Here is a 19,069-nt window from a genome sequence, read left to right as displayed (position 1 = left end):
TAGTAGTCTATTTGATGAGGTGTGATGTAAGGGTGTGAAGAAGAGCAGAGCTAGCCTCTGCTCCACTGAAGGCTACGTACAGTAACTTAACCTTAACTCTCCTAACCTAACCATTTTCCCCCACTTTTGCAACGCACCCCCTTTCGCAACCATTTCCCCGCCAAATCCGTAGTTTTCAATATTTGTAACTTCTTGAATGCATATGTTAAAAATATATAAAAAATGTCATTAGAGTGTGATTATGATTCTTAAGAAGTATAAAATACTATAAGAAAATTACGTAAATTCTTTTGAGGTTAAATAAATACTTTAAAAGTTAAAATTTTGATTTTCTACTAGGTCTTACTTTAAAATTCTATAATTAAATAAAGAAAATAGCTATTAAGTAATAACTTAGCAAATAGAGTACAAATAGAAATACATTATATATATAGAGTTTATAATTCAAGATTATATAAAAATATGATTTTTAAATAATTTTTAAAGTAATAATATAATTCATATACTTAAATGTTTATAATTAAATTAAGAAAATACTTATTATAATAAAAACTTTAAATATATAACTATTATAATAGTATTAAAACCATTCAAAAGGATTTTATTCTATTAAAAATGTTTATAAAATAAAAAATATTATTTTATTATCAATATTTTATAAGAAGAGAGATATATATATATTATATTCTTAAATATTTGAATTAAAATTATTTAATATTCCTTTTTCATACCATAATACAAATTAATATAATAGATATATAAATAAAGATTATAAAGATATAACTATTTTCTTAATTTAATTACAAATATTTAAATATATGAATTATACTATTACTTTAAAAATTATTTAAAAATCATATTTTTATATAATCTTGAATTATAAACTCTATATATATAATGTATTTCTATTTGTACTCTATTTGCTAAGTTATTACTTAATAGCTATTTTCTTTATTTAATTATAGAATTTTAAAGTAAGACCTAGTAGAAAATCAAAATTTTAACTTTTAAAGTATTTATTTAACCTCAAAAGAATTTACGTAATTTTCTTATAGTATTTTATACTTCTTAAGAATCATAATCACACTCTAATGACATTTTTTATATATTTTTAACATATGCATTCAAGAAGTTACAAATATTGAAAACTACGGATTTGGCGGGGAAATGGTTGCGAAAGGGGGTGCGTTGCAAAAGTGGGGGAAAATGGTTAGGTTAGTTGGGTTTCTCGTACGGTGGACACTGCTGTCTGTTACCAGTCTGGCTGACGACCCAATAGCGGGGTAACTCTGCAATGGTGCACATTATGAACTCCAAAGACAGGAAGCATTACTCTTTGTATCATTTCGCCTGTGGTTCTGGTCAAGGCTACACTATGCAACCCAAGCATGCACGACGAAGCAACTTCTCTACAGTTGACTTCGACTCTCTTTGTTGAAGGTAATGGTACAGCTGAGATCATAACGGTAAGTTGGGACTATGTAGTCTCCTGCCCTAATTAGTGCAACCTTTCGGTTGAACCGCCCCAGAACGAAGGCCGCCTGAGCAGTCCCTCACTGGTTGGCTACCTCGATTGTATTCACACACGGAATTTTCAGATGGACGGAGTATGCTGTGATTGGGAGAATCGCAACCGAACACGGGAAATGACTGACCAGAGTTGCCCTACATCTCAATTGTACCTCATATTTTCTATGCCGAACCTGTGTTAGATGTCTATTTGCGATCCAGCAGTGCCAGCGCCCAGTCAGTTGGGGCATGCTTTTCTCTTGTCAACCATTGGCCCAGTATACAATTCCATCAATCCCGTTGTCTGCTTCAATCTTTCGAAGAAGGCCAAGATATTCGCGTATTGTGGGCGCATTTCCGCATCCACATACACAAAGTACAACGCGAACAATGTCCCGCCGATAGTCAAGTCAGCCAAACTCGGCCCTGCCCCATCAGCGTTGATGAACCACTGCCTTCCTGCCAAATGTGATTCGTAATAGTCCAACCATCTGACTAGGTCTTTTGCAGCTGCTTTCTCTTTCTTCGCATCGAATTCTTCAATTTCCATGCGCCATGCAGCTAACGTATAAGCGGTTGTCTCAAGATGCAGCTCGTTGAAAAGAATCCATTGTTCGTTCCTAGCGCGATCCTCCGCAGTTGCGCCCAGCAATTGGTCGCGTTTGGAGCCCTGTCCTGCAATGTACGATGCGATGGCAGAACTCTCGACCAACTTGAAGCCTTCTGGGGTTTCAAAAGCTGGGACCTTGCCCAATCTTCGACCATTAGTGACGGGGTTCAGCTATAGGTTCCCTTCCCCAGGTCGACGTACGGAAATTTGTTCAAAAACTCAGGCGTCTTGTTGGTCTCGCCAGGCTCAAAGTCACTCGGTACTTGAAGCTCAAGGCCGTTCAACGTCGCAGCGGCGAAGATCTGGATACGTGAGCTTTAACTCATCAATACTTTCTTACTGACTCTTTGATACCAACCTTTCTTGTTCTTGGATGTACTCGTCCTGGGATAGTATATAGTGTTCCAAATGGGGCCATTGTGCTTCAAGATGCCGTCGAATCCAAATGAACGGAGATCAAGACAGTGAAAAGTAATGGTGATACATAGGTATATGCTCAATAAGTATACAAGGCGATCTCTTGACATTTGTAAGCGTCCAAGGTCTACAAGGTGTATCGCATTCCTTGCCGCATGCTTGCATGACAAATTGTATGAGTGGTCAGCGCTTGGCCAATTGTTTCCAATCCCATAGAATTTAGTGTCTTCGATTTGATGGTCTAATGGCGGATCTAGTATAGTCGTCGTATGCAAATAGCAATACTGCCGTGGCAGCCTAATTGCTACACCAATCAATAACGGGATGTAACATTACGCGAACGTTGCAGAATCCTTCAATCCAGATTGACTTATAGCTTGACAGTGCCTACGATAGGTGGCACTTCGTTATGAGTCATGACTAACGAACCATGGCGGGAAGTGCTCGTAGGTATGCTATGACGTCTGGCCATCGGTATACAGCACAATGGGGAGCAGTGCCCGCGTATCAGACAAATACTCTATGCATGTGGTCTAGCTTATGGTCGTTGTAAGTCACATGGAAACCTAGAATGGTGTGCCAAATGTTGCGAGGGATTTGTGTTGACGGTGAAATAAGTGCCTTAACGCTAAACCCACATCAAAAACTTTGTGAAGCGGTGGGTGTGTCAGGTTCTCAGTCATTTGACCAATACTGCCAGTTGGCTATGTCGATGTGGCATATAGCCTTTTGGAGTGGTACCAAGTTTGGCGACCGAGCTTTTGAATAGCATGATCGAGCAACTGACCCTAGGGTGTTGTACCAGTGACTCAATCGCGACTAGAAACGGGAGATGCATTAATCAGGGTCGAGTGACAATTATTCAATGTTATCATCATCATGAAATGGTTTGCGAACTGTCTGTCTTTGACCATTCTAAACCTTCGCGGTATACAAGCCACCATGGGCCCTACACGATGTGGGTAGCCGATATCTCTTTTCTCACAACTATCGCATCCAGCTCTTCAAGCTTCGAGAACTTGCCCTCTGATGTGATGCTCACCATGGCATAATGGTTTGATAGGTCCGGGCGATATATCCTCGGGATGCTACTCGGTCGACCCTTATGGTACTGGAAGCTCCCGCTGAAGGCAGATTCGTCGAATGGATTTGATGACGCCTGGCCTGTTCTCATTCTTCTTAACAATGGCTTCAGAGTCGCAAGACATGAAGCAGATAGGCCGGCTCCGATTTCGACAGTGCTCCAGATGCCGAGATCTGTGAATTGGTATAGGTAATCTGGCTTAACGAGGAAGTCTTGCGCATATGGAATGCGCACGATCGAGGCGACGGACGCTCTAGAACCTCGATTAGTTGGTTATCCCATTGTTTAGGTATTCCTATACCATGACTTACATCGACCCGATTGCTAATACTATATAGGTCGTTATCTTTAGCTTTTTCTCCATTTTCAAATTCCACAATACTGTTGCGGGTACAATTGCCAAAATCCAGTCCACTATAACATTGAGGAAAGCTGCGATATAGGTCGGGATCGTTCCCAGTAACTTGTCGTTGCATCCTGTCATGTCCGTTGGCTCAACTCCGTATCGCAACCATTCGTGCTCGATGGGATGACACGTGTTGATGTTTAAAATTGCATAGAAAACACTGTAGACAGCGATGATACCCATGATTACCCACAGGGTCTAGCTCCAGTCAGTACTGTGTGCGAACGAGATATGTCGGAAAAGAAAACCTACTACATTATGCCATCGTTGCCTGGTACATACACGCGTCAAAAAGATGCCAACGATGAGTTTGGTCATTCCCGACACCAAAATGTAAAATGTGACTGCTATCCAGCGCCACATGATAGCCTTCGGCCGTTCTTCGAGCGGGACATCGGCGACGTGCGAGCAGAGGCCGTGCTGAATGGATATCAAAGCACACGTAGTATATGCGGCATAGAAAATCTAATGAAAACGGCACAATTAGTATTCGAACGACACTACCATAGGCTTGATACATGGAAGGTCCTCTTACATATGTTGCCACGGCTAAATAATCCTCAACAGCGAATATCCTGACAAGCCTTATTCTTGTGTAGCATCGCGCGGCGACACTGACAGTAGATGCTAGAAGAAAGGCGATTAACACGCCTTGAAATTGAGGCGCTCGGGTTTCTGCCATTGTGATGACCGTTTGCGATGATAGTCGCACTCTAAAACCTCACCGAGGTATAGACAGTCATAACTTGAGGACACGATGGTGGTGAACTACGCAAATGAACAATTCATGACGAATCGCCGTCGCACAATCGAGCAGCCTGCACTTATTATGGTCGGCAGGTCGATTCTGCGGGACTATGAACCTCAATGCGGCAAGCAGTGCACCATTCTGACGGATAGGCCATGCAAGGCCTAGGGCACGGATGGTCATAGCATTGCATATTGCTGTGAACAGCGACCTCAAGGCCAAACATTCGGAACCTCCGTAGATTACGCCAATGGAAGTGCTGTATGTCTCGGGGCAAATGAGTTTCCTTACACGTGCTAGCAGGCTAAGAAATCAGCGCATCTAGAAGGCTGTTGTCAAATGTCTCGTTAGCCGCCGAATTTCATATGGACGTCGAAGCCGGATCCAGTTAGGCACTGCCTTTCGGCAAGGTGCATGGACCCGACTATACGATTTCGGTAACCCAGCCGATGCGAGATTGCTAACAATGCCAGCCTTTTTCTCCTTCTCCACACCTACCAATGCGGAGAACTGTCAGGGCTTTACGTCTCCCGGCCAGGTGCTTTCTTACAGATGTTTTGGATATTCCAAACGAGACCCTACGACGTAGCGTATATGTCGTCGGGCGTAGTGTTTACGATCGGAGTCACAGAATCTTAATCATAGTTGTAGAACTTGTTTCCAAAACATACTTTGGGCAATATTCCGAGCCACCAGCTTTTTCATAAAGCCCGTTTCCTTCCAAAGTTTGTCACAATTCAGTTATTACAACCCGTAACACACTATCGAATTGAAACCCTTGTGAATGTAGGTTGCAGCATTGCTCGCCTGATAGTCTCGCGGTCTCGCGCTCTGCTGAGAATCTCCGTCCGACATGAACTCCACTTTGCTGCTTGATAATACCAAGGGGCCGCGCCCACACCACGCCGCGCGTTTGGGAGTTCGAATCATGGTTGCAATGTGACGGATGAACAACAAGCGTATCCAATAGTTCCTTATTCTCGGCATTCCTGAAAGTCATGCAAACACTTATTCCCCAGCAACATTGGAATTATTTCCATGATACGGTTGTACCGCGTCGCCTGAGGCGCTCTTCCATGTTTCCCCACGCCCCGATTTTGAAGTTGCCGAAATTCTGAAACCCACCCAGTCTTGAGGGACAGGCTACACAGCGGTCATGGCATGCAATTACGTGTTGCAGTGATGCATATGTTCTTGTTACTTAGACTGTATCACTTAGTGACTTGATAGCGCAATGTAACACACCGGCCGACTATATGATGACTTACACGTGCTGAAGATTGCAACCCCTGGGTTTTCCAAGCCGCAATGATCCTCGAGTATTACAAGCACGCATAATCTGACAGCTTGATGCGCACTCAACCGTAAGCGATTTCGTCTAAAGGCTGGAACTAGAAACCGTTATCTGGTTGGAGTATGGCCTTGCCTCTAAGCCGTTACCTGGGCTCCTAGCAAACTTATGTCCAACCATCAAAGCGTGCCTTGTTATGGCAGCGATGACGGCAATTTGCCATAACTGAGACCTGGGAGGTGGTTCCACGAGACGACTTCTCGACTTCTCAAATGCCCGTAATTGGCCTAAGGTAAGTTATGTCAAACTCCAGTATATGCGATGTTATCAATTGATTGTTTCATGCCTAAATTACTACGAGAACGGTTCACGACGAGTGCTTTGTTTCCTTCCACGGTCTATTTGCTAAATGCCCAGAATGTTCTTCGATCTTTGGTTTGAGCGATTATCGTTGCTTTAACAAGATTTCTTTTGATGGATTCGGGATCGACTGCATCACCTGTTAGTGCTCTGTCATGACGCGCGGTCCTTGCCCTGGACAGGATTATCTCAACTCACCATATGCGCGAACTCCATGTTGGGATATCTCTCAGTCTCTCCATTCGCAAGCTTAAAGTCGTATTTCATCAGAGCGTTGGCAAATATCATCTTGATCTCGTTGGCGGCGAAGAATCTTCCCGGACAAGCATGACGACCGTACCCAAAATTGAGGCTGTTGGCACTGACGCTCACGAATTGATTCAGTGCACCGCTTTCGTTTGAAGATTCCTTAGCCTGCTGACGCATCTTATAGAACCTGAGAGGGTCATATTGATCGGCATTTGGGAACACGTCCGGGTCTGAACTAATAGCTGTTGCCGGTATCTCAATAGTGACGCCTGCGGGAATCACGCGGCCATCTAAAAGAGTAAACGTACGCAGAACCTTGCGCTGAAAGGAGGCTGTCGAGCGATTCGGATTAATATAGACCGGCATATTGGACACAGAGAAGTTTGAAAGCTCACCCATTGTTGCCGGGTATACTCGAAGTGTTTCCTTGAGAAAGCTGTCCAGTTTCGTCATGGCCTGTAGGGCTTTGCTCGTGAAAATACCGTCGTTCTGAGCTAAAGCTTCCTCGATCTCCTCGCGTAGTTCCGGCATCAGCTCCGGCAAAGCCGCAGCACTGTAAAATCTGCGATTATATTGAGCACCCAAATACCATGCGGGCGTCTCAACAGAACTTACACATTTGTCGCAACCAGCACAGTCGTGTGAATCGCCGCAAAACTTAGACCCAACTGAACTTCGACAAGGTTCTGGCTATGTTCATCAGGAAACTTTGGTTGATTGGTCAGAAGCCACTGTAGCATATCATCCGGACCGTCGTTCTTTGCTTGATTCCAGGCCTGTCTACGAGCGTCAATCATGGGACCAAGAAACTCGTAAGCTTCTTGCTTCCGCTTCTCTAACTTTTTGATCTCAGGCAGCCGAGCTGCAAAGAAAGGACGCAACCAGGGATGCATCTGAACAACCGCCCTCTGTGCCGTCATTACCTCAATGGTATAGTTGATAGCGGCATCTAAGTATCTCTCATCGCGACACAGCTCCGGACCGATGAAGATACGACCGGAGACCATAGCTACTATCCGAAGAAGCTTGTGGTGAATATTGATAGGTGTCCATTCGGAACATGGTGGAAACTCAAGTGCCATGGATTCCCGGACTTCTTGAGCAATGGTCGGGTTCAGCCGGACTATATTGATGGTTACATGTCAGTAATATACGAGCAACCAAATAGCAGAGATTTCGAGAATTTACCGAGAGCAGGGGTCAGCTCAGCCTTCACTGTGTGTGGGACGATGGGAACTGTGGGCTCGATTTTGGTATACTTGGCCTCAATAGTCTGGCAAGATCAGTTAACTAAACAAGGCTGGGTGGGTGACTATTCATCAATACCTCAACGACCGAAGCATCCATACTAAGTATTGAGTCTGGCAACTTCTTGATCTCGGGCAAATATTTGGGACTCAGTACCACCACGGTTGTGTCTTTTATAAGTTAGCGAAACTGTCGTGGACATGGGCGACTAGATCATACTCCGCGGCGTTGTAATCTGGAATACACCATTCTTGAACTGCAGCTATCTGTCAGAAATTGTGGCATACTCCATTCCAATATACTACGCACTTTGCGGTAACCATCGTTATACAATTGTCGCGCTGACGCGATATAAGCTTGTCTGCGCTTATCTACGCCGCCTAGTTCGGTGCCAATGGTGGGTATACGCGCAATTTGAACGGCCCTGAGTGCGTAAGGGTAGACGCCTGCGAGGAGCACTACCAGAAGAGCAGCCAATATGACAGGCCACCGCTCCGCGATGATGTTGTGGCGAGTCTGCGTAATATCCATTATGAAAAGCAAGACGAGGTTGGGCTCGGTGTTCAATGAAAGACGTTCAATTGAACGAAACGTTATCAAACAAAAATGTCGGCGGGCAGTCGTTGCTTTATGCTTTCCATCTCTTGAAGGAATATTCAAGCTACACGTGTGAGCAGCTAGCGGTGGACAAATACGAGTACGGGGTAATTACCGAGTTCAATGTGCCCTCTTCCTTAGCTCTCAGCAACGCACATCCACTAGATGTATGGACTTTAGGGAGCAGACTTCTTAACGCATCAAGCGGACACTCGGCCCGTGCCATCTTTCCATGGTGCACAGCCTGAACTGCGCCAAAGCCGAAATTGCTGTCGATCTTCGCTCTCGTTCTCGCTCTCGCCTGCGCTAACCTTGGTGATATTCCACCGCCCCCCCCCCCCCCCCCTTTTCCCATTTTCATTCCCCATAACTTGGACAATAACTTTGGGGTGGTCGAGATAGGTCGTGTCAGTTGGGCATCTGATTGGTTGTATGTAAATGCCGTTCCGTGTTTTCGGATTCCTCGTTAAATTCCTCGGGTTGTAAAACTTGTTGATATACATTCCCCCTTTATCATATGGCAGTCGCTCCGGGTGTCGGTCGACGAATCTGAATTTGTGTCGTACTACATATGCGCCGAAGAGGCATCAATCGTCAAGTAACGCCGCATCGATTGCCAACTCCGAAAGATGTGTTGGCACCGTAACATTTGATGACATAAGGTTTCTTCCTATAAGCGAGAAGCGAGAGGCGCCGGTGTGCGTGTGAGTTCACTCCCGTTGAACAAAACCATTCCCGGACATGGGACAAGCCCGGCACTAAGCAAATGGGCCTTGTAATACCGCAAATGTGTGACCTACGCTGTGCCAAAGATATTGGGTAGAATGATTTTACAATTGATATACACTACTTGTACATCGTGGCCTAATTATGCGATCAAGTACAATTGAGTCCTTTAGAATTCTCTGGCGAACTTTGGGTGCATCCTGAGACGATTGCCATAAATCGCCAATATCCAAGTCACAGGGGCAAAAGCCAGCAAGATCAGGCCAAGCAAAGTGTTTCCCCAACCCAAGCCCAGTCGATCGTAAAGCTGCAGGCCAATGAGTGGAAGGACCGCTCCTAGAACACTCCTCAACACAGCATTGGCTGCAGTTACTGAAGCTGCATGGGCTTGAAATGCGTCGACAAGGTAAGTCAAAATACTCATGAAGAGACCCATCATTCCAAATCCCATGATACCTGTGCCGACAATCGGTGCCATCCAATGGAGCTCTTTCTCGGCCGTCCATCCATACATAATCAGACCCAGTGGTAACGCCAGCCCAGAAGGTACCGTAATCAAAAGACTAAGCCGGATTTCTGGTTGAGGCTCCTGACCTTTTGCTTTTTTCGCCTTGATCATCTTGTCTGATAGAATACCAACAAGCAGTTGGCCAAGTATATTGCCAACACCGCCTCCAATGAAGACCAAGCCAGCACTCTGGGCACCAAAACCATACTGTTCCTCGAATACAAATGTAAACGTCGTGAAAAGAACGTACATAAGGCCATATAGTATTGCCACATACGTGCACAAGATCGTAATTAATGGCGAAAATAAGAGCATTCGTAGTGGCCGGACGATGGCGGTGGCAAAGAGCTTCTTTGAGGATCCTGGCTTCTTCAGTTTGGATTGGTATCCTGTATTGCCAGTTTCTTTCCGCAGTTTGGCCGCTTTCCTCTCGAGTATTTCCGGTGCATAAGTCTCACGGAGGACAAAAAGCGACACCAAAGTCGTGATTCCTGACTGAGTTGTTTTTTATTAGCACAGGTACGTGTGCATCAAAGGTCGTGCTTACCGCGATGGCGATCAGCCAGAAAACCCATCTCCAACCAGCAGCTTCAACCAAGAATCCTCCACAGACTGGGCCGATGACGGGACCGAGGATCGGTCCGCCAGACCAGAGAGCCATTGCCCGTCCTCTTTGATCCGGCGGCATCAAGTCAACAATAGTACCGCTTCCTATCGTCAGAACAGCGACCCCGGAGAACCCTGCGAGGAATCGGAAAGCAATCAGCATGCCTATGTTGGTCGCAAGAGCACATGCGATTGTGAAGATGGTGAAAAGCGCATTGCAGACGTGGTAAATACGATTGCGACCGTAAAGCTCACTAAGAGGTGCAAGGATCAGTGGACCGAAGGCGAAGCCCAACACAAAGACTGAAACGACGAATGTTGCAAGCTGATTGTTGTTGGTCTGAAATTCTTCTAGAACCAGCGGTACACCTGGTGCTAGCATGGACGAAGCTAAAGGACTAGAAGATATATTACTGTCAGTTTATCAATCATGGGTTGCTATTGTGATTTGAGCTTACACAAGTAGACTTAGAAAGGCTAAGATACCAACGATTGACCATTTGCGAATAGCACTCCAATTCATGGGGTTCTGGGGATCCATATCTTCCGGTTGTTCCCAATATACGACCAGATCCTCGTGGTTCGGCGCATTGTTGGCATCAGTGCTGCTACCTTTTTCTATGTCAGCTGATCTTGGTGCCATGCCTGAGTCTTCTGCTCTTGTTGTTTCGATCATCGCGGCGATCAATATTGGTGGGCGGAAAACGATCGACCTTGTGAGAAGTAAAGCAGTTTTCAGGAGTAACTTTACGAAACGAGACGTGACATTCTTCTACCTATTGGTCTCGAGCCTGCCGGTAATGTCAGGCCATGTTAAGCTTATAAGACAGTGGAGACGTCCAGCCAATGATATAAGGATCCGAGGATCTCAGCTGTGGCGCGTCCAGAGGCTTTGGAGCACACTTTCTCCATACCCTGTCCTCTGCAAAAACAAACTGCGAAAAAGTCTTGTCGTTATCCACGTAAAAAAATTTCATTTCCAGGGTTCGGAGCGAGCGGATGTCGTGCCTCAAATTTGAAATGATACTCTTCTGTTTGAAGTTGTTGGCTATGCGCACAATGCTACCAGACTCTACCATAGGGGTGCATCGCCAAATTGGCGACGCCAATTGCGGGACAACCTCACCGTTAAACGCTTTTGAGTACCGACTATAGTGCATAGCTTTCCGAATGCGAACTGCACGTTTGGATGAGCACATCACTGCCAAGACCGACGTGTCTCTTCGAAACATTAACTAACGGTGGCCAAGTACTAGTGTTTATCGTGGATACTGTAGAGTGTGGGTGGCTTGCGTATATCCTCTCAATCGTTGCCGGCAATCGCTCGTGTTGTTCTTTGTCCTATTTTTTGGTTCCACGTCGTCAATTGTACTCCGTAGCTTCTGTAGGTCGTCTACCGTGTATGCCAATCCCTAGCTGCATAGCTAAGATGAGGAACGGACCAAAAGTTCCACGTCTTCACCATGACTTCCAATTTGTGTAGCTAATTACACCAAGAGGAATGTGGAACTCAATGAATTGCACATATGAGCCAAGGACACCATAGCGGATATCATTGGTGTTTCGCTTCCGAGTCCGATTGGCTCGCTCTTGCATCAATCAACCAGCCGTTTTGGTGTCCTATTAGGACGATGGGCGAATCTGTCAATTTTTCGAGTGGCCGACAATCTCTGTAGCGAAAGCTTATATCTCGGTATATTTTACACTGGGGTCTCGTAGAGGCAGATCCGCAAGGCACACTCCAGTCATGGATTTCGGCAATTGCGCCCCTGCGCTTGCTTGACAGATTCAAGTAGAGTTTTCGCTCAAATGCGTTGACTCTGTGTGCAAGAGGAGCAGCTATCCCCGGGAGCGTCTATTCATAGCGCTGGGGTTAACGCGCGACCCTCACTTCGGTAAGTAATACTATTGGTCTTCCGGCAGTTGAGGCTGCTGAGCTTAACTAGTGGCTCTAGGTGCATGGTTTGCAAGCTGTCGTCCTTTTGTAAATGTCGTCGTTGAGTGCACTGCCCAGCGCGAGTAATGTGAACTTTTTGATAAGCCACTCATCTAGTAGGGGTATCCTCCTATACTTCTATGGTCGGCTAATGCTTCGTACATCCAGTGCGAGGCAGTTTTCGCAACTAACACGAATCAGACACGTGGGCGCCTTGCATTCATGCTTAGGCATCCTTTCAAAGGTGCCCTTGCAGGGGAAGTCACAACGAGTAGTCGTTTTATATTCAGCTTAGCCGGTCGTTACACATCGTTTAGTTCTGCATACACAGCCCTATCAGTGGAGTTAAATAGCTTGCCGTCCGTGAATGATACCTCCTACCAACCAGCTGCAAGGTCTGACAAATACTCAATCGTGCTCAAAGACGCAAAAGCTCAGGCTCACGTACTAGGTGTAGTAGTCGATATATATTGATCGATCGACTGCCGTTAACCAAGTGGCAATCTCCATTATTACCGAATCCCATAAAACATATCCTACATCGCATACAATCGTTTATCACCACTTCATATACTGCAACAGCTGTCTAAACCCTTCTGTGCCTTTTTACTGGCGGTCTTCTCTCTAAATACACGTCCTCTCAGCAGCCAATTATCACGAAACCTCATCTAGAAATGTCGGACTTGACGGATTCTTATCCACCACCATCTTCTAGCATTATCAATCTTGCCATTGCCGACCTTACTATATATGCGGTTTTGTTCTTTCCTACTTGCTGGATCACTTGGAAACATGGGAAGACTGGATTGGTGTGCTGGCCTATCTTTTTGTCCTACTTCGGCCTTCGCTTCTGTTCAGACGCGTATCAAATAGTTCATCGTCACGACCCACTGCTTCCAAATACAGTGACTATCATGACGAATGCGGGAAGTCTAGCATGCCTCTCACTGGCAATCATTGGTATCCTCTATGAAGTGTAAGTGTGCCCTTGTCTCGAACCCCGATTCTACAGCTAATATGTATTGCCCATTAGCAATATCATGCTCCCATATCCTCGACGCTGGACCGAAAAATCGATCCTTGGCATTACTCATTTAACCAACGTATGTATTGAAGACAACCTGTGTCCTCAAACTGTCTTTGCCCTTATAAAATAGTAGTCGATGACTTTCTTTGGCTGCAGGTCTCTCAAGAAGTGAGACTAGTGGTCTTCATCAAGTCAGAACCCGAAGCATATTTCCTAGCATCACATGAACATTAACTAACTGAGATCTTTGAATAACGCAGACAGCCGGTATCGCACTAGCCACATACGGAGGGTCCCCAAGCGCGACTGCGGCGGGAGGTGTCGCCGCCCAAAATCTCAATCAAATTGGCAATTGTCTGATGCTTTTCGTCATCTTTGTGATGTGCTGGTGGATTTGGCCAACATGGAAGCGCTCTTCAGCACTCGGCCCCAATCATCCGATCACAAGGCCCGCCAGGCTTATGATATTCTCTGCCGCCGCTGCGATCCCTTTTCAACTTGTGCGCCTGGCGTATAACACAACTTATGCTTTCGACCATTTGCCTCTTCTGGACCCGATAATGGGTTCGTTCGCCGTCCGACTCATTCTACTCTTCTTCATGCAGCTGGGTGTCTCGCTTGCGCTGATAGCTGGGGGCTGGTCCAGTATGCCACCCCACACAAAGTTTGTAGTGGCAGAAGACATGACAGAGCTCCAGCAATTTCAAAGTTCGACTGTGCTCGCGGCTTGAGCTGGCATTGTTTGACAACGGACTGCCATAATGTACCATTTCCATAGTGCGCAATCACTATCGGAATTATCTAAGAATGAGGCTGTCATAAACCTCGTTTCCCTAAGCCAGCGCGCATCATCCAGGAGGGTGTTCAAGGTAGATTTGAGTGCTGGACACGCAATTTGAGTATTTAGATAAAAAGAAAATATCCCATGAAAGTGTATGAGGTAGTCCTACTTATAGTCTGGCCTGGCTATTTTGAGCTTTCCCGCGTTTGGTGCTGGTATTGTGCTGGTGTCTCCGTAGTTTCCAAGTCTGAGGGAGCTATTCCAGTTTGTCAGTGCGTAGAACCTTATTTCCACTTCGTTGACTTTTCGAGTATGATATCAGGTTAGAAGTTTTGTGTGTTGGTGCTTACGAAATAGGATGATGGATCCCACTGCAAATTGTCTCCCGTCTTTTCGAGATGTTTGGCTCCCATCCATCCTCGCAGACTGTTACAGCGGTGCAATGGTGGGCAATCTCAAGATATCTTGCCGACTCTCAAATTAACGTCCGATTAATGAGTAGTCCATGCTTTCACATATATCATTTGATTTATATATATACATATGAGCCAGGTTCATTTCTACATGCTGGTCATGAGATAACATATTTTGCCCAGTGAAATGTCCAGTCCAAGAGGAAAGCCTAGCGTACCTCTCAATAACATATCTGCTCATTTACTGTCATCCTAAGCCATAATTTGTGTGAAAAGAAAATACCTGGCTAGCCTCCCATGTGAAGATGCTCATTCAGTTGGCCAGATTCCTTGGTTCACCAATCAACCAGGTTAGCAAGTTCCTCATCCCTCAGTTAACTCAAACTTTATGAGCAGTCCCCTCTAGCTGTTCTCATCGCCCGTAATCATCGGTGCTCTTTATAGGATCCTTGCCTGATTCGCCACGGCAATGCTTACAAAACGTGAAGTGCACTGGATTTGACGCGAAAGAACGAAAAGTAAAGATGCCCATGTACAGTACTGTCTTTCATTATAATAGCAGATCATGGAATTCAAACTCAACATTGTTGGTGCCGCGTGAACTTGCGATGATCGACTTCTATATGTATCTGTGAAGCAGACAGATGAACAGTGCAATGCCTCTTTAGATAACATTACCTTTAGTCTGCTTGAAGTTTTTAACGTTGATATTCCTCCAACAGAAGGCCGCAATCCAAGGAATAATTAATACAGCAGTGGCGGCAATGAGCATCAGCTTCTGTGTCTCGCCATAGGCGCGCTGGATGGCAATACGAGTATCAGAGCCAACAGGATAAGCCAGCTGAGCAGCTACGTTCCCATAAATGGTCGATGCGTTGGCCTTTTCGGACTCTGGAAGATATTCGGCCAGCTTTCCCGGGAAGACACCGGTCCAAATAGCCGTAGCTACTGTTTGGCCGATAGCACCCCCAATACTCGAGAACATACTCTCGACAGCCAGGACTACAGCGACATACTGGTGTGACGTCGCGGCAAGAGCTGCGACTTGTTCGGTAATGACGATACCGCCACCGGCAACTGCGATGAAGATTTGGCACATGACAATTAGGCCGATGCCCTGGTTTGGTTCTCGGAAAGCAATCATGAGTCCGGCTCCCAGGATAGTGAATGGAATGGCGAAATAAGTAGCGATCCACTTGAAGCGTCCAGTGTAACGAATAGCCCAACCGATAACGAATGACCATGCACACGCACCAATAGTGTACTATTGCAACAAGCATGTTAGCTTTGATGATGAACCCTTTGAAACAGCTATTCCGTTGGCTCGGAGGTGGTCAAAGAGTTGCACATGCTCAAATCCTGGACAAAATTCATGTGTGAAACCTATGAACTAATTACTTACAATATTCAAGACGTAATTTGCGTTTATAGGGTCGAGGTTATTGACAACCAGTATAAAAGGGTAGAAGAAGGAATCCCAAAGATAAAACGAGATGAAAACACTCCCGGCCACGATGAACGCGCCGAGGCAAGTCCTGTCTTTCAATAGGCTGAATGGAATAAAGTTGACGCTACATCAGCAGAAATGGTCAGTAGATCATTCTATGGGAAATCCGAAAAATAATTGTTCAAATATCCACCCCTTCTCTTTACCGAATTTGGAGCATGGGATCAGCATGATGACGTACCGCGCAAAATACTTCTCGTAAATAGCAAAGAGAACCATCAAAAGAACTCCAAATACAATGAAGCAAATGATCATTGGGGATCTCCAGCCGTCTGTCTGGTAGGAGTAAATGTTGAATGCCAATAGAAAGAGCGCCAAACCAGCAGCAAGGATCAGAACGCCAACGATATCGAACTCGATAACATAATGCTTGAAGGATTGCCACTTCGTTCGCCCGCTTGCTTTTCGAGGAACCAGGACCCCAAGTCTTTTGGCTTTCCTGTAGTTGTATACCATGAGACCCCAGAGTGTTAACATCGTGAAGGGCACGATGATTGAGAAAGCTCCGTAAGCCCAACGAAATCCTGGACCATTGAGAAATGCAGTGGCGATCCTGCCATTAATCCAGACGGTGATGATGTAAGGTGACGAAACGAATGCAAACATGAGGCCCCGGTTTTTGAGAGATGTGGTGTCGGATACAAAAACTCCAATGATGTAAACAAAGCCATTGTACCCTACCCAGTAGAAGACCTGGGCTGCTGCAAATGTTTCCACATTTTGGCAAGCGGCCATCATAATCAAGCCTAATGTCATAAAGCAAACCACTACAGTATTTGGAGTCAGTATTTGCCTCTTCACGCTGAGTTGAGCTGTCTTGGGAAGTATTCTAAATAGTCGAGAAGAGTTCGCTACCTGAGAGGCAATATACGCTCTCTTCATGAAAGGGTATGAATGATTCCGAAGATTGCTTACTGAGAAAATATCCTTGAGGCCGACCCCAGAGGTCGATAATCTTTGCAAGAGGTAACCTAAATAAACCTCCAACTAGACTGGATACAACGCCGGTGGTCGCAGTCAACGGTGCCTGCGAGAAAGAGCTAGTAACGTAAATTGCTAGTAGGTTTGCTGTGCCCTCCTGCATTGAATTGACGAAATAGATAATCCAGATAAGGACATAGGCGGCGATGAGGTTTGACTTTGACCAGACTTTGGCCATAGCCTCAATGTCCTTCACACCTTCCTGCGCATCGCTGGAGATATCGTCTCTTTCGGAACCATCATCCGGGTTTTCGGTCTTGTTAACAGCCTTCTCTGGCTCAACCGGGTGAGTAGGCTCCTCCACTTCTGGCACCACAGGTGGTGAAGTCCTGTTGAGAAACCTCATGACGGAGCACGAACAAGCAACACTTCGATATACTTGAAAGTAAATAAACAAGTAGCCGTTCTTGCTGGAGAGCGGGTAGCAATGCTCAGGAAAGGGAACGAAGAAGAAGAAAAACTCCGAACATTTATTGCGGATTGGGATCGACGTGCTTAGGTATTTAAGTTTATTGTTCTCAGCCGTATCTTTTGGGACTTACTTGCGTAGGACCCGACTGTGGCAAAGGCGAGGGTACAATCGTGCTCCGTCCCCACGCAGCATGCAGCCTGAGAGCATTCACGCCCTGCAGTAGTGCCATGACCCTTCCAGAATGCTATGTATACATGTGGACCCCTGGTGGCAGCAAGTCTAAATATGTAAAGCAGGAAGATAGAATGGAAATATGCCAGGGTTTACGCAATGCTAAATCCTCCCATGAATTAGAGTGCATTAAAGTTGGCATTTGGCGATCAATGGGGTCTAAGTTGGTTTGGTGAACCGCTAAGTTAACACAGTGGGGGTTGATCTCTGCAAGGTGCTGGCCCCTGGCAAGCCTGGCTGCCTGGGTGGTTAATGGCGCTGGGGAAATCGGCTAATATTCTGCAACAGAGCTTTTGCTTTTGCATTAGCTAACTCCCGCACCTCTTAAGTCTCTGGGCGATACTTGTGCAACATTGTGCTCGGAGTACAGGGCACGAAATCTGTGACTTTCGATCTCGGATCAAATTAGCAAGTCGTGTTGCGAACCATGCAGCTCCTGAAGTAAATAATGTTGCCGTCTAAGCGCAACTTAAGCTGATTCTGTCATCCAGCCGTTTTATTTTACCGTCTGATCATTCTCCGGTCATGCAAATTGAGCTTGTGCTACCGATCGCTGCTATTACCGTTGTCCGAACCCTGCACACCAAGAACCTTAGAAGCGGGGTTGTCAGTTGCAATTTCCTTAGATTGATAAGATAAAATTCTTATCTAATAGATCTCCGAAACACTAACTGGAAGCGGGCTCAGCACTAAACAACTACATATGCAAACAGCACATTCAATTGGATTTTGGCTCGAGACCTTGTTGTCTACATGCGTTAGCCGATCTTGGTGGGAAGACCAAGGCTGCCATCACGAAATCGATACAAGTCTTGCGGATTCTTTGAAGCTGATCAAGAGCCTCTTGGACATAACGTCTCCTAGTAAAATCCGCGACTAGACTAACCTAGCCATTTCATTCTCATGCTGACAAATATCCCAATGCGATCATCGAGCATCCTTCTGAAGAGATAAACCGTTGATTTCGTCTTCGCGACATCATACACAAGAGACCTAACCGATCACTTCACTCGGAGCCGCTAGCTCTTCCTAGTTTCATCATGGTAGGGATATGATCGAGATGCCACGCAATTTGCTAGCCGTACTCTGACTCAAAGTAAGCCTCATCTAATCGCCACTGGGCAACCTGAAAGAAGCCGCTTCCTCAAAACGAATGCTATCCTGTAAGGTCATATCTTAGGGAGGTATTCCCGTGGGCAGCGTCACTATCAGACTGCCGCGGAGCCGCAACTTCGATGGTGCTGCTGTTGTCTTCTGGGTTCCACAGCGCTGGACCTCCGCGGCACGGTCTCAAAGTCATATTAAATCAGTATATCAGATTCAGAGCGGATGGGATTTATGTCACGATGTGTCAAGGCTGATTTTGCGTAAAGGCCATTCTGCTACTTGAATTGACATCCGCGCTCATTCATATCCCAGTCA

General features: G+C 45.7%; 6 protein-coding genes across 6 annotated transcripts; 1 reads left to right on the top strand and 5 right to left on the bottom strand.

The window, feature by feature from the left end:
* Positions 1-1,641: 1,641 nt before the first annotated feature.
* On the bottom strand, positions 1,642-2,740 carry BKA67DRAFT_555488 (putative translation elongation factor eEF-1B gamma subunit). Its single transcript, XM_046102086.1, has 3 exons — positions 2,478-2,740; positions 2,321-2,421; positions 1,642-2,264 (listed from the first exon to the last, which is right to left on the bottom strand). Exons 1-3 carry the CDS (start codon positions 2,535-2,537, stop codon positions 1,748-1,750), a joined length of 678 nt encoding a protein of 225 aa, XP_045961750.1. The 5' UTR covers positions 2,538-2,740; the 3' UTR covers positions 1,642-1,747.
* Positions 2,741-3,461: 721 nt separating this feature from the next.
* Positions 3,462-5,189, bottom strand: BKA67DRAFT_555486 (uncharacterized protein). The gene is made up of 4 exons (XM_046102085.1): positions 4,562-5,189; positions 4,279-4,491; positions 3,932-4,224; positions 3,462-3,873 (listed from the first exon to the last, which is right to left on the bottom strand). Exons 1-4 carry the CDS (start codon positions 4,706-4,708, stop codon positions 3,486-3,488), a joined length of 1,041 nt encoding a protein of 346 aa, XP_045961749.1. The 5' UTR covers positions 4,709-5,189; the 3' UTR covers positions 3,462-3,485.
* A 1,189-nt stretch (positions 5,190-6,378) lies between these two features.
* Positions 6,379-8,727, bottom strand: BKA67DRAFT_555483 (cytochrome P450). Its single transcript, XM_046102084.1, has 8 exons — positions 8,232-8,727; positions 8,142-8,178; positions 8,001-8,092; positions 7,863-7,947; positions 7,290-7,797; positions 7,070-7,236; positions 6,624-7,006; positions 6,379-6,555 (listed from the first exon to the last, which is right to left on the bottom strand). The coding sequence occupies exons 1-8, from the start codon at positions 8,451-8,453 to the stop codon at positions 6,511-6,513; spliced, it is 1,539 nt and encodes a 512-aa protein (XP_045961748.1). The 5' UTR covers positions 8,454-8,727; the 3' UTR covers positions 6,379-6,510.
* Positions 8,728-9,414: 687 nt separating this feature from the next.
* BKA67DRAFT_590967 (major facilitator superfamily domain-containing protein) lies at positions 9,415-10,900 on the bottom strand (the record flags this gene model as incomplete). The annotated part of the gene is made up of 3 exons (XM_046104653.1): positions 9,415-10,248; positions 10,301-10,757; positions 10,818-10,900. The coding sequence occupies 3 exons, from the start codon at positions 10,898-10,900 to the stop codon at positions 9,415-9,417; spliced, it is 1,374 nt and encodes a 457-aa protein (XP_045961747.1).
* A 2,309-nt stretch (positions 10,901-13,209) lies between these two features.
* BKA67DRAFT_643507 (uncharacterized protein) lies at positions 13,210-14,053 on the top strand (the record flags this gene model as incomplete). Its single annotated transcript, XM_046105825.1, has 3 exons — positions 13,210-13,271; positions 13,329-13,398; positions 13,583-14,053. The coding sequence occupies 3 exons, from the start codon at positions 13,210-13,212 to the stop codon at positions 14,051-14,053; spliced, it is 603 nt and encodes a 200-aa protein (XP_045961746.1).
* A 1,127-nt stretch (positions 14,054-15,180) lies between these two features.
* On the bottom strand, positions 15,181-17,350 carry BKA67DRAFT_512126 (major facilitator superfamily domain-containing protein; the record flags this gene model as incomplete). The annotated part of the gene is made up of 4 exons (XM_046097449.1): positions 15,181-15,780; positions 15,919-16,087; positions 16,205-16,790; positions 16,939-17,350. The coding sequence occupies 4 exons, from the start codon at positions 17,348-17,350 to the stop codon at positions 15,181-15,183; spliced, it is 1,767 nt and encodes a 588-aa protein (XP_045961745.1).
* Positions 17,351-19,069: the final 1,719 nt, after the last annotated feature.

This window comes from Truncatella angustata (assembly GCF_020726525.1).
Source record: "Truncatella angustata strain MPI-SDFR-AT-0073 chromosome Unknown BKA67scaffold_2, whole genome shotgun sequence".
Lineage (NCBI taxonomy): Eukaryota > Fungi > Ascomycota > Sordariomycetes > Amphisphaeriales > Sporocadaceae > Truncatella > Truncatella angustata.
This window is presented reverse-complemented; position numbering and strand designations above follow the sequence as displayed.

What these genes read in the sequence shown, in the direction of transcription:
- BKA67DRAFT_555488 (XM_046102086.1), bottom strand. Translation starts at nt 2,537, where the DNA reads ATGGCCCCATTTGGAACACTATATACTATCCCAGGACGAGTACATCCA. An exon ending in TACATCCAAGAACAAGAAAG is followed by an intron (nt 2,422 to 2,477) that starts GTTGGTATCAAA and finishes TCACGTATCCAG; the next exon opens with ATCTTCGCCGCTGCGACGTT. An exon ending in GAGTTTTTGAACAAATTTCC is followed by an intron (nt 2,265 to 2,320) that starts GTACGTCGACCT and finishes TAATGGTCGAAG; the next exon opens with ATTGGGCAAGGTCCCAGCTT.
- BKA67DRAFT_555486 (XM_046102085.1), bottom strand. Translation starts at nt 4,708, where the DNA reads ATGGCAGAAACCCGAGCGCCTCAATTTCAAGGCGTGTTAATCGCCTTT. An exon ending in ATTTAGCCGTGGCAACATAT is followed by an intron (nt 4,492 to 4,561) that starts GTAAGAGGACCT and finishes CGTTTTCATTAG; the next exon opens with ATTTTCTATGCCGCATATAC. An exon ending in GGCAACGATGGCATAATGTA is followed by an intron (nt 4,225 to 4,278) that starts GTAGGTTTTCTT and finishes GACTGGAGCTAG; the next exon opens with ACCCTGTGGGTAATCATGGG.
- BKA67DRAFT_555483 (XM_046102084.1), bottom strand. Translation starts at nt 8,453, where the DNA reads ATGGATATTACGCAGACTCGCCACAACATCATCGCGGAGCGGTGGCCT. An exon ending in TGAGCTGACCCCTGCTCTCG is followed by an intron (nt 7,798 to 7,862) that starts GTAAATTCTCGA and finishes CCATCAATATAG; the next exon opens with TCCGGCTGAACCCGACCATT. An exon ending in AGTATACCCGGCAACAATGG is followed by an intron (nt 7,007 to 7,069) that starts GTGAGCTTTCAA and finishes ATCGCTCGACAG; the next exon opens with CCTCCTTTCAGCGCAAGGTT.